General features: G+C 49.7%; 2 protein-coding genes across 4 annotated transcripts in view; one reads left to right on the top strand and one right to left on the bottom strand.

The window, feature by feature from the left end:
- Positions 1-1,489: 1,489 nt before the first annotated feature.
- MIXL1 (Mix paired-like homeobox) lies at positions 1,490-3,224 on the top strand. Its single transcript, XM_028111776.1, has 2 exons — positions 1,490-1,834; positions 2,919-3,224. Exons 1-2 carry the CDS (start codon positions 1,490-1,492, stop codon positions 3,222-3,224), a joined length of 651 nt encoding a protein of 216 aa, XP_027967577.1.
- A 4,471-nt stretch (positions 3,225-7,695) lies between these two features.
- The window catches only part of LIN9 (lin-9 DREAM MuvB core complex component), a 63,067-nt gene continuing 57,292 nt past the window's right edge, over positions 7,696-13,470 (bottom strand). For all 3 annotated transcript variants that reach the window (XM_028111458.1, XM_028111459.1, XM_028111460.1), the window contains 4 exons: positions 12,866-12,991; positions 8,863-9,042; positions 8,611-8,708; positions 7,696-8,130 (listed from right to left, as the gene is read on the bottom strand). In XM_028111458.1, the coding sequence (XP_027967259.1) occupies positions 8,025-8,130; positions 8,611-8,708; positions 8,863-9,042; positions 12,866-12,991 (510 nt within the window). In that variant the 3' untranslated portion in view covers positions 7,696-8,024. The remainder of the gene's footprint in view (positions 8,131-8,610; positions 8,709-8,862; positions 9,043-12,865; positions 12,992-13,470) is intronic.

Below are 13,470 nucleotides of genomic sequence, written 5' to 3'. Positions count from 1 at the left end.
CCCCTCTCCCCGCTCATGCTCTCTCTCTCGTTCCGTCTCTCTCAAATAAAGTCTTAAAAAAAAAAGGTTTTTGGGTTAATGAAAGAATGACAGAGCATAGCAAAATAGAGGGTCTGACCTCCCATCCCATATGCCCTCTGCCTGAAGACTCTGATGACCCAAAAAAGGAAGAGAGAGAGGAGGGGCACAGGAGAGAGAGAGAGAGAGAAGGCGTGGTGGTGGGGAGATGGGGAAGCAGGCTGCCCCGAAGAGCCTCAGGGGTTTGAAACAGCCCCTGACACCCCAGCCACCCACCAGGGGCCAATCAATCACTGAGCTCCTGTCCCCAGCAGGCTTTCTGCTTTGACACCCAGGACATCTTTCCAGGACCGAAACATCCAAGGCCTCCTTGGGGTGGTCTTACAGTATTCCAGGATGGACAGACAGGCAGGGACAGCGCCCTGAAGGACCCTCCCGACGGAGAGCAGCCCGGCACCGTCCTGGCCAAGTCGGGGCTCAGGTTCTGGGAGCAGGAAGCCCGGGGCCTCGACTCCTCTCCTGGGCGGAGCGGTTGCCACACGGGACCCTGCGTTTCTCTCCCCATAAAGTGAATTCAGAGGCATCCAGTGCAAGGGGCGTGCAGGGAAGGTCCGGCACGGTGCCTCACGCACAGTGGATGTCCGCACTTGAAGGAGAGGGAGAAATGGGTGACTGCGCTCTCAGACCTTACAGGAGAGGGGAGGCAGAGACTCAAACCAGGGCCAGAGCACACGTCAGGACCAAACGGGAACCTGGAATGGGGCCCCGCCGGGCAGAGGCAGGCCGGCGCGGAGACTTCCCGGGGCCCCGTCAGTCAGACGGTCCGTGAGCATCGCTGGAACCACCCACCCCCCCCGGAAAGGCCCGGGCACGCGTCTGTAAACGTGGGCGCTCTTTCAGGTCCGCCGCGCCCAGGGGACCCTTGTTCCTCCGCCCGCGGGCATTCCAAAGGGTCCGCGCCTCGCTCCCGGTGACGCCGCGGCCTCCCTCCGCCGCCCCTTAATCTGCACCCCCTCCCAATTCAGGATGTGCGGCGGCGGCTCGCGGAGGGCAGGGGCCGGGCTGTTTGACCAACCTGGTACCGGGTCTGGCACGTAGCCGGGGGGGTAAGTAAATAGCTCCGAGGACGCGGGCAAGGGTCGCTGCCCCGGCCCGGCGCGCCGCCGAGCGGGAGGCCAGCCCCGGGATGTGGATTGCGGCCGGCGGGCCGGGCGGGCGGGGGTCGCCGGGGGTAGGCGGTGTGTGTGGGGGGGAGGGGGGGAGGCCCAAGTTCACGCCTCCCCTCCTCCCGCCCCCGGAGGCGGAAGCGGCTGTTCCCACGCCGTCTGGCGGGGCTGGGGGCGGGCCGGCCCCCCGGGGGGACACGGGCCTCCGCGCGCCCGGCCCTTTGAGCGCGCCGCTCCCCTCCCTCGGCCCGCGCCCTATAACCGGGGGCCCGCGCCCCTCGGGAGGCGCACTGGCTTGCGCAGCAATGGCCGCGGCTCGGTCCCAGCAGCTCGGCTTCGGGGCCGCTTCCGCGCTGCCCGCGCCCCCGCCCGGCCCCGCCGCCGCCCCGCCGGCCCCGGGCCCCGGCCCCTTCGCCGGCTTCCTGGGCGCGGGCTCCGGTCCCGCCGCGCCGCCCCGCGCGCCTCCCGCACCTCCCGCGCCCCCCGCAGGCGCGCCGGCCCCGTCGGCGTCCCAGCGCCGCAAGCGCACGTCGTTCAGCGCCGAACAGCTGCAGCTGCTGGAGCTCGTCTTCCGCCGGACCATGTACCCCGACATCCACCTGCGCGAGCGCCTGGCCGCGCTCACCCTGCTCCCCGAGTCCAGGATCCAGGTGAGCCCCGCGCTGGGCAGGGGCTGCCCCCGGGGGATGGCGTCGGGACCCGTCGCTGAGGCGATGGGGTGGGGCGCACGCAGCCGTTTCCCTCCGTCGGCGTCCAGTACGATCCGGGCCCCTCCGAGGACGCCCGGCGGCCCCTTGAAAGGGTCAGAAAGTCCATCCCGAGCAGGAGGGTGAGAAGGAGCACTTTCACACTTTTTCTCGATCTGGGAAGGGACAGATGAGGCACGGTTGGGGCTTCCACCGGTGGGACCCTGGTCTCTGGGAGAGAGCAGGGCTGGCTGAGTCTCCGCGTGGCCCCCAGCGCCCGTAAGGCCCCTTTCTTGGCGGGTATTGCGTTCGAAGGGGTGTAGCATCTCGGGGTAAAGCCTGAAGCACGTGGGGCTTCTTGTCACAGTTTGAAAAACGCGGTGCCAGGCACGTTTATTGCAAAGGGATTGAGATCGGAATTCGGGAGCTTGCTGGTGACGAAGAGCCTGTCTTTTTGCGCATGGTCTGCGTCCACATGCAGTTTTAAGTAGAAGTCCTCACTTTACCACTGGGAGGAGCGGGCTTGTTTTCCTGCGTCCCTGGTGGAATCCGTCCGTCGGCCCCAACCGGTGGCGCACAGGCTTCCTAAGCAGGACACCCTCGCTATTTGTTGGGAGACGGTAAGCAGCAAAAAAATGTATTCACAGAAGTGAAGTCCGCGGAGCAAAAACCCCTTCTTGATTGATTTGACAAGGGCCCACACCCAGAAATCGATTTTCTAAATTCTCTTGCCACCTGTCATCTTCAAGCCTAGAAGCCTTTTATCCTCAAATAATAAGTGCTTCTCTTTCTGCCACCCCACTTTTCATCGCAGATATCCCTGTATGATGATGCCCAGGCAGAACAAGGCGGGTTCCCCATTTGGCACCTGGGAATGGTGAGGCAGGGAGAGCCAGGGCCTCTGAACTCCTGGCCGCCCGTTGGCCCAAGTGCTTTCTGGAAAGCCGGAAGCTCGGGGCAGGGCAGCAGGGCACGTTGACCGGGAACTCGGGAACGGTGAACTAGCGTAAGGACTCCAACGCAGAGCCGCTTCTCTGCCCTCTTCCAGGTGTGGTTCCAGAACCGGCGGGCCAAGTCAAGGCGGCAGAGCGGGAAAGCCTTTCAGCCCTCGGCCAGATCCCAGCTTTTCCTCCACCATGCCGTGCAGGGACCCGAAGTGAAATGTTTGAAGCCCCAGTCGCCTCTTGAAGTAGACGTGAACTGCCTGTCCGATCCCAACAGGGTTGGGGAGGGCATCCCCCACCCGAGCTGCCAGGGTCAGCGCTTCGAAGCCTACTCTCCCCTCTCTGAAGACACTGGTTCAAAGCTGGACTCATGGGAGGAACACATCTTCTCTGCCTTTGGTAACTCTTGAAGAGTCTGGGCGAGGTCAGGGTAAGCTCCGAGGAGCCCCCGTGCCCCTGAAGGCGAGGACACACACATCAGAAGGCTGTCCTTTCTGGCTCCAGGGCGAGGAACACATGCCCAGTAGCTTCGGTGAGGGTGTCGCCGGCGCGCTCCCCAGTGACGCTCCCTCCCCCTTGCCTGTGAGTCTTTCACCCCTTCTCCTCCCTCGGCGGGCCCCTCCCCGGGAGTCCCGCGGTTCTTTGACCCGGGTGCCTCCAAACCCGCACCTCCAATTCCATCAGCATCCCGCTCCATGTGGCCGGTCCCCCTCTTCCCTTCCGGACTGCTTTGTCAGAACTCCCTCTCCCCTTCCCAAGAACACGGCGGCCAGGCTCACCCTCCCCTTGCGCGCCCCAGCTGCCGGCTTCTCGCCTTCCTCCAAGGTTCGTGACCTTGAACTCACCAGGACGCAGTCCTCACCGTGTCCCCGAGATTGACTCCCTTTCTGTGTGTGTGGCCCATCGTCTTTACACTCATTCGTCCCTCCGGTGATTCTGCATGCAGATTATTTCTAGAACCCCCTGCCTCTGGCTTGTCAGATTTTCACACATCGCTTTCTAGAAATCTGTGGTAGCCTCCCGTGGCCACCAGATGGAAAAAAGCTTTGGGTTACCCTCCCGACATCTCCAGCCAAAGGGGCGGCCGTGCAAATCTACTTGAGGTCACCCGTGCACAGCGTGGCCCTGTCCCCGAGGCCCTCCTGTCCGTCGTCGAGGACCAAATGAATACCACTCTCTCTCAGACACTTCAGGTCCCCCTCCCCCGGAGTCTGAAACTTCCTCGAATCCTGATTTTGTACGTTTTACTCCAGTCACTCCCACATTACCCATAGCACTTGTGATTGTACTTGGTGCAACTTGAGTGGGTTATTAAATGCTTTCCACAAATGTTTCACTGTCATTCTGTTGAAATGAGTTCGGTCCTTTGGACAGCACGTCATGCAGCGCCATCCTCCACTGCTTGTGGAAGAACAGAGTCTCTGCAAATGTGGCCCTTCGGTCATCGGGCCGCTGTGCTGAGAACCTGTTCAAATTAGTCGCATGGGTGCTGGTTTCCGATTTCTCTCTCCCAATGTACACATTAGAATGTATGCAAATTAGGGTGTAAGTTAGCCTGAGATCCATTAAAATCCTGTCTTGATATTTTGAGGGTTTTCAAACTGCTGAGGGCCAAGGGAGACTTTGTCTACGGGGTGGCCGTAGGGGAGGTGTCTCTGTACGCGGCACCTTGGAGGAGGCTTGCAGGAGCCGTGGCTAAGGCCAGGACTCCTGTCCCGATGTTACTGGAACAGTCTGAGCGCTCTGAAATGTCTTCGAGATCACACAGGCCGGTTGCCCTCATTTTTGCAAAGGTGTTGTTATTCAAGTGACTTGCGGTTTTCAGCGTAGCGAATGCGTTGGGAGAAGCAGCCGGAGACATGTTCAGGCTTTAGCGGCAGACCTGGCTTCCGAACCCTTGAAAATGGTCTGAAACCAAACACAGATGCTAAACGTTAGCTGTGGTTATTGAAGTACTTGCGGTGTGCTCAGCGGTCCCTTTGCATTTGGACGTGTGCCCCGGACAGGTGCGAGACTACAGACATTCACACCCACAAGACTGAAAACCTGACACTCGGAGCTTAGAGTCCACTAAGGGTCACACGTAGAGGTTAATCTTACAAAGAGCTTATTAATTAAGTGGATTATTGCCCTTACATTGTGTTCTCCCTAGCGAATACCTACAAAATCTGTAAACATTTAAATCTTGTTATTTTTAATTTTTAAAAAAATTGTGGGACCCTCCAAGAACATTAGTCTGCACCTCCCTTGAACTCTCAAGAGACCCTAACTGCTAAATGTGTTACAGGCACTGTGTGTTTAATCCTTACCATGCCGTGTAAGTTAGGGGCTATTATTGTTCTAAAGAACAAGAAACTTTATGGTTCAGATCACAAGTGATTCAAACCTGGGACTCCGTCCACCCATCTCTCTACCAGCAAATAATGCCTTCTGTATTGGCCTGGCCTTTTTAGTCAGGACCAGGACGAGTGATAATGCTTAAAGGTAACCCCCCAAAGCCGAATTTCTGCATCCAAGGGAGTAGTCTCATCTTGCAAAGCAATCATCACGGAAAACCCCATGCTGGTTCTAGTGACACTGATGTTGGTTCGAGCTCTTTTGAAACTCTTGTTTGCTCACTGCACAAACATTTGCTGCCTGTGAACAGGCACTCTATCAGGGCCTGGAGATAAAATGGTGAGCCAAGCCAGGAGTAGAGAGGCCAGCAGGCAGACCCAAGAAGAAATGTAAGATTGCAAATGTGGAGTGCGCTGCACAGAGAGATACCAGAGGACCTGGAGACGGTGTGTTGTAGTCAAGGAAAGCTTAACTGAGAAGCTGACGTGTAGGATGGTCAGGAGTCACCAAGGTGAGGAGAGGGAAGTGCACGTGCAAAGGCCCCGTGGCGGAAGAAGCAGGATGGAGAAATTGAGGATGTCAGACCATACGTGGCTCTCTGCGTCTTGTGGAAGCGTTCTGAATTTGTTCTGAGAGCCCTAAGGCCTTAGATGGAGAGAACATGACCGATTCTGCAGTTTAAGACTATTGCTCCCCGAATGTTGCAGTTGAGGGGGCAGAGTGGATGCTGCAGAGAAGGTGGGGGTGACCGATGACTTCCAGACTGACGGGGACGGCGGCCGGGTCGAGAGCAAGAGAGGTGGTAACGACACAGGCACTTTCTAGTGCCTGAATTTAAGAGAAAGAATTGAACAGGCAAATCTTTTGGTAGATTCTCAACGGTGGCAAGCGAATCTGGTTTTTGGGGACTCAGCGAAAGTCTTTTCGGAAACAAACCTACACAGCATGTGGCACCGATGGCTCTCTTTAGAACTCGTGAGATGTGCTGGGCCGTGGCAGCGTGGTGACCCAGGCGCCCCTAGGCAGACTGTATTAAAACCAACCTCTCACTAGGTCTACAGTAAGCCAAGAACTGGTTAAGTGTTTTTTCACTGTGATTTGTACAGATGGAAAAAAAACCCTCCCTTAAAGTCATATTGGATGATATCGTAATTCAAAATGACTTGGTGATTCATCTGTATTGTTTCCCCTAAAAATATAAATCAGCGGAAGGGGCACGTGGGTGGCTCAGGTGGTTGAGCATCTGCCTTTGGCTCAGGTCGTGATCCCAGGGTTCATGTGATCCTGGGATCGAGCCCCGTATCAGGCTCCCTGCTCAGCGAGGAGCCTGCTTCTGCCTCTCCTCTCCACCCCCGTGCTCCTGCTCTCTTACTCACACACACTTTCTCTAATAAATAAAATCTTAAAAAATATATATATTCATATGTATATATAAAATACAGTGGAAATTACAGTTCCTTAAAACTTTTCAAAAAGGAATACTTATCAAGTTGTATTAATTAAATGAGAATGGTAGACAGTATTGCTTTTCATAGATCAATTTATTTAGAATTACAAATATTAAGAATAGAGGATTTATGCATTTCTTAATTAACGTAACAGTTTAGCTAAATATAAACTCTGCACTAAAGTTTTGCAGTGGCACAATACCAACAAAGAATATGGAAGCATTTTTAAACTATACAAAAATTTCAAATGGAAAATAATCTCGTTTTAGTTTTATTATACATTAACATATAAAAAGTCCCATTTTATGAGACATCTAAAAGAATCAAAGCCACTTCTACAGCTATATCTTAAACTCCAAATCTGAAAACAATTTTATTATATTTTGACTTTATAATATTCTATATTAAAACAAAGAAAATTCCAAATACACACTTTTTACAAGATTAACATTTTAGGCAGGGTTTTTCCTTTAAAAAACCAAAAAACAACAAAAAAACCCCACAACCAAATACAAACCTTTTTTTCTGCGTTTCACAGCACTGGTTATTTTGTTTTCCTTATAAAATCTTTTGACTTTATAAATTGTGTACGGTTGGATTTTAACCAGTCATCTGGTTCAAAAGTTGTGCAAATAAACAAAATATGAAAATAGTGTGTTATCAGTCTTTTTAAATAAGTCTCCTAACAATAGCACTTTTTGTCCTGAATTGACGGGAAAAGTCATGCCAAATCCACTTGCTGAAATGTAGCATTTTGCAAATAATTTATTTTTTTCCTCTCCTTCATTTTCTTTCAACAGACAAACGACAAAGGTTTCTTTTATAAATTATGATAAATTAAAATAGTTATTATTATAAAATGATCTCTCGAGCCGTGTCACACCGCAAGTATCCGTCCCGCATACTTGTCAAGTCCACATCTCCCACTGCTATTCCAGAGGCTTCTTGCACACGTGCCTGCCCATCTCCCAAGGGCGCTCTCTTCCAGAGACTGGCAGGGTGAGGAGCTAACGGAGCCCGCGCTGCAGTCCTCTGGCCGGAGTTCCCGCACTGCCCCCTGGCAGCGCAAGGAGCCCCCCCCCCCCCCCCCGACGCAGCTGTCTACGCGTGCTGGCCTGGATTCATGCACGTTCAAAAAAGGGTCAGCATACTCTTCCTTGAAAGCCTATTACGTTCAGTTTCAGTTTAAAAATACTTGCTTATAAACATGTAACATAAGCAATGCTACTGCAGCTGAATAATAAAAAGACAAATAAATAGAATGCCGGTCAGCAATGCTGGTTTAAGAAGCAGTACAGTATATTAAAACGCCCTAGTTGGAGATTTACATTTCCCTTGCTTTCCAGCGCTTGGGTTATCTGGTGCTGGAAGCCTTGGTGCAGGGAGCGCAGCGTCCTGAGCAGCGCGAACAGCGAGGGCTCCTCCTCAGTCCCTGTTGGTGTCATTGGCTGCGAAGGCGTGCAGGTTTCCCATCTGGCTCAGGCCACTCTGAATGTGTGCAACGTGGATTTCTACGTTATTCTGAAAGCAACTGAAGAAGAAACACGGTTAACTCCCTTATTTTGCAACGTTAGGAAAATACTTGTTAACAAAGGAAGAGCCGAATTTTAGTCCAAAAAGCAGCGAAGACAATGACCCGAGGAAGGACTAAAGCCCCCATCATACCAGCTACCCCCCAGCTGCAGCCGTGACGGGAAGGGCTGCTGGAGAGGGCAAAGGAGCCGCGGGGGTGCGGGCGAGGGTGAGAGTGTCTCTCTGGGGAAACTACTCAGTGGAGCCCCCACAGCAACCCAAACCTAAATACCGTAGGTCTTCGGATTCCTTTACATAAACCAAATCCATGTGAACTTTCTATTCTGTTAATAGACGGGATATAACTGAAAAGGTCTTTCGGAATTTATTTACAGGGTAAAAATTATAGGAATGCTTCACAAATATGCATAATTTTTAAAACTTTACTGGAAATCCCCATGAACTTAGAAAAATGATTAGAGTCCACCTAACGAATTACCTGATATTAGACGCATCTATTGTACTCTTGATATCATTTAATGAATCTGTAAGTGATTTGAACTCAAAGGAATTCAGGTCTCCTCCTTCTGCCAGACACTAAAGGAAAAAATATTTCAAATTTTAATTGAATTATAGTTCAAATACAGACACAAAATACCTGATACAATCTGTGTATTGTAATCATTTATTAACAAATTAGTGCAATTTGTGTAGGTATCAAAATGAAGAGAATGTTTTCTCGGAGATGTACCTTAATTTGTAATAAAATAGCGGTGAGCCTGGAGATTAAGTCTGTGAGATTTTCGTTCTCAACACAGGGCTGTCCAGTGGAGGAGTTGGCGTGCCGGACAATCTCCTGGGCTTCCTCCTCACACCTCCGTCTCATGTCCGTGGGCTGGTCCGCAGGCTGCAGGCCCTGGTCTGGAGCGAGCTGGGAACAGAGGATTCCAACATGAGATATACGGTCACCAGGCCAGACGATGTCTGTGTGTTCGTGCCCTGTCTTCAGATGTGGGTGTTTACAAAACTAGCCTTTATAATGAAAATGGGCCTCACACCAGAAGAAATGTTTCTTCTTGGTTTTCTTTTCTTGATTTTATATTTCTGGCAACTTTTAATTTTGATATAATTTCAAACTGCTAAAAAGGAATAGAAAAAATACTCCTAAAAACCCTTTACCCAGATTCACTGTTTCTTGTTTATTCCGTGTGGCAACATTTGATCTCTCTGTGTAACAGATGTAATGTTTTCCCCTTAACTATTTGAGAATAAGCTGCAAACACTGTGCCTCTTTCCCCCTGAACACTCCGGTCTGCATTTCCGAAGTACATTCCCACAGGGCAACTGTCACAACCGGGAAATTTCCCACTGATAGAAGACCATATTCTTCTAAAAGGGCATGTGTACAGTCCATCAACCATCCCAACATGTAAGTCCCCCCCACGCCCCACCCCCCGCCAGAGACATCTGGTTGTCGTGTCTCTGTAGATTCTTTTATTCTGGAACAGTTCCTCTTTCATGAAATACCATGATATTTTGGAAGAGTACCAGCCAATTATTTTGTCCACTGTCCCTCAACATGGGTTTGTCTGTTTCCTTGTGATTAGACTGAAGTCACGCATTTTGGGGAGGAATACAAGAGTGATGCCGAGCTCTTGCTCAGGGCATCTCGGTCAGGAGGCCCCTGATGCTGATCTGTCCCATTATTGGTCACGGTGTCTCCGATCACTGGGTTAAGGGAGTCAGGTGTCGGCCAGATTTCCCCACGGGACGGGCTTTTCCCCTTTGGAATGAGTAAAATTTGTGAAGAGAGATTTGGAGGCTCCTGTCCTGACCCCTCTGAGCCCCGGTTTTACTGAGCACCCCTGCCTTTACCAGGGTGTGGTGTCCCTGTGGTGACGGCTGCCAGGCGCCATTCCTCTCACCCTACCATTCCTCCCACAGTTGCTAGCGGGCGTTTTACTCTAAGAACTTTCCCTTAAAAATTAATTGGTTAAGTAGTTAATATTAGTATGGACTCATGGATTCTTATTTTACGCAAAGGGTTCTAATCTCTGAGTGTAGTCACTTGTGCTGAAGCCCAACTGCCCCAGATCTAGTCAGTGGGGACGGTGTCCCGCCGGTCCTGTTGGACACGTTCCCGGAAGCTGGGGGGCACAGTGAAGACGGTCCGGCCTCTGGAATCAAGTCTCTTTTTCAAGGAGCCCTGCTTCCTTTTATTGGAGAGCAGCATCTGGAAGCCACGATCGAGTGCTGGGGGGGGCTCACTGCCGTCAGGTGTGTGCTCCTGGGCTCTCTCAGTGTGTGTGTGTGTGCGCCTGCACGCACACACACCCACGTAGCTACGTCATAAAAATAAAATGAACCTCGAAATCAGACCGATTCTCCCTATTCTAACCCAACACCACAGGGTTTGTTGTAGTCTCCCATCTTCATAACTGCCTTCTCCAGAGGTGAGAGGGCAGGCCTCCCCGATCCATGATATACTTAGTTACTCATGTGCTCCAGCCTAGAATGCAGAGTTTCAGAACTGCGAATCCACACCACCAGGAGTAAAAACCTTACTAACTAGAGTTCATTATTTATTTAAAGTTTGATTTATCTTCAGACTAAGGGTATAGAGTCAAAATACTAAGTTAGGTTATTTGGATTCATTTTTGTCTCCTTTAGTGTTTATGTTATTCCTTTGAAAAAGCGTTAGGTTCGTTTATTTCCACTTATACTCCATTTTGGAGTTCATCTGTATTTATTGAGGAAACAAACACTCAGAGAAATGTCACTCCCCTCACTCCCCGATCCCCAAATTAGTTCTAGTTTATCCTTCCTGTGTTTATTCTTGAAAACTAAGTGGATATATGTGTATTTTATTTTTACATATTTCTCCTTACTCCAAAGGAAACACTTAATATATATACTTCCATGTACTTTATTTTTTTTCACTTAATACAGCCTGGAAATCACTCCATATCGGTAAATAGAGAGCTTCCTTGTTCGTCCTTACAGCAGCAAGGTACTCCACGGTATAGATGTACCATAAGTTACTCAGCCAGTTCCCTATATATGGGCATTTATGTTTTTTCTAATATTTTGCAAATACCAGGAACGCTGCAATGAATCACCTTTCTCTAATGCTTTAAAAAAATTCTAATTATTTTTAGGTGCTATGAACATTCTAGTGGTAAACAGAAGTTCACAAATCTGTTTGGTATATATCAGAAATAGAATTGCTTAATCATACTGTTTACACTTTTATTTTAAAATCAATATTGTAGGGGCTCCTGGGTGGCTCAGTCGGTTGAGCATCTGCCTTCGGCTCAGGTCAGGGTCCTGGGATCAAGCCTCGCATTGGGCTCCCTGCTCAGGAGGGAGTCTGCTTGAGATTCTCTCTTCCTCTGCCCCTACTTATGCGTACTCTCTCTCAGTCAATCTATCTTTAAAAAGCAAATCAAATCAATATTGTACTTCCCCAAGAGCTTTGTGAAAATGAAATCATTTTACTTCATGGGGAAATGGGCCTATCACAAAAGGCCTTGTGTACATACTGAAATTACACAACAAGAGTGATGAGCAGCCCACTTCTGCGCGTGTTGTCAGCTTTGTCCTGCGCGGTCTCAGACTGCTCGGTTAGCGTCAGGTGGCTTAGTAGTTGGTCAGGAGGGAGAAATCTATTCGCTAGGACAACGCTTACTGCTATGTAGAGGACAACTACTGGGAAAATAAAAATAAATGATAATGATGGCTAGAGGAATAAGCAATAGTCTCAGAGTGTAGTTACAGCCAAACACAGTTCATTTCCCTCAGCTCCAGGTGGACAGATTGCTAACATGGCCCACGGCAGATCTTCGGGACTAACTAGGAGGTTAGGGTCATAAAGAGCTAACTGTTGAAGAACCTCATGTCACAAATGGACGTGGCTCACAGGGAACATAAAACCTCTAAAAATGCAAGTGCTGGAGCGTTCTAAACTCATCTCAGTCACTTCTTACCCTGTTGTAAGAAAATCACATTCGAGGTGAAACCACGAACTGCCTTCATATATATATAATTTTATGTACACGATAAAAATTCACAAATAACCCTATGCTCTACATACTTGAAGTTCAAGAATCCATAGTTCTAATGTAAAGTTTAAAGCAGGAGGAAACAAAATTGTATACACAGCATGATCCTAACTTTGTGAGAAAAAGCATTCTATCTATCTATCTGAAATACTAAGGGGAGGGGTGCCTGGGGGGCTCAGTCAGCTGGACGTCTGCCTTCGGCTTAGGTTGTGATCCCAGGGTCCTGGGATCGGGCCCCACATCGGGCTCCCTGCTCAGCAGGGAGTCTGCTTCTCCCTCTGCCTGCCGCTCTGCCTACTTACGCTCTCTATCTCTGTGTCAAATAAATAAATAAAATCTTAAAAAAAAAAAAAAATACTAAGGGGAAATAAACCAAAATACAGTATTTGGGATTGTGAAATTAAGAGTTTAAGAGTAATCATTTTTCTGGATTTTTCCAAGAGGAATACCATTTGTAATTGAAACAAAAATCAACAGAATTGAGAGCTGACTGTGTGTAAAGCACTCTTCGACACTGATGCTATAACGAGTAAAAATGTAAGTAAAATACGGTTCTGCTAAAGGACCTGATAGAGATGTTGGTGTAGTTTGAATTTTCTAAAATGTGAAGGTAAGTAACAGTATCTAGCTTTAAATAAAAGAGTGGGGGAGGGGGGCAGAGGCCCTCAGGGGAAATTTATACACATCACCTACCTCATAGCAGTACTGCTGAACTTTATGCAAAACTTTGTTGAGGTCCTTGTTGAGCTGCTCAAGCTCCAGAACGATTGTTGCATATCTCCGCTGAAATTCAATGCCGATGGGCATGGAATAGGATTTCTGCAAGGAAAAAAAATCTGATTTTTTAAATAAAGATTTATTTATTTGGAAAGAGAGAGAGTGAACGAGAGGGACAGCATGGACAGGGAGAACATGGGCAGGGGGAGGGGGAGAAGCACACTCCCCTGCTCTGCAGGGAGCCCGACGTGGGGCTCGATCCTGGGACTCTGAGATCCTGACCTGAGGCGAAGGCAGATGCTTAACCGAAGGCAGATGCTTAACCGAAGGCAGATGCTTAACCGACTGAACCACCCAGGCGCCCCAAAAATCAGATTTTGATAAGGATTTTTTTTTTTTAAGAGAAAGCACACACGGGGAGGGGCAGAGGGAGCGGGAGAATCCCAAGGCAACTCCACACTCAGTGAGGAGACCGACTTGTGGCTCGATCTCACAACCCTGCAATCATGATCTGAGCTGAAATCAAGAGTTTGATGCTCAACCGACTGAGCCACCCAGGCTCTTTTTGAGCAGTGCACTTT

The sequence above is a fragment of the Eumetopias jubatus genome, unplaced genomic scaffold (genome assembly GCF_037043125.1).
Source record: "Eumetopias jubatus isolate StellerSeaLion01/CBP00866 unplaced genomic scaffold, mEumJub1_p1.0 scaffold_12, whole genome shotgun sequence".
Lineage (NCBI taxonomy): Eukaryota > Metazoa > Chordata > Mammalia > Carnivora > Otariidae > Eumetopias > Eumetopias jubatus.
This window is presented reverse-complemented; position numbering and strand designations above follow the sequence as displayed.

Bases quoted from the DNA above. Each gene is read 5' to 3' on its own strand.
- MIXL1 (XM_028111776.1), top strand. From the start codon at position 1,490: ATGGCCGCGGCTCGGTCCCAGCAGCTCGGCTTCGGGGCCGCTTCCGCG. The intron at 1,835-2,918 runs GTGAGCCCCGCG...GCCCTCTTCCAG, and splicing joins TCCCCGAGTCCAGGATCCAG to GTGTGGTTCCAGAACCGGCG.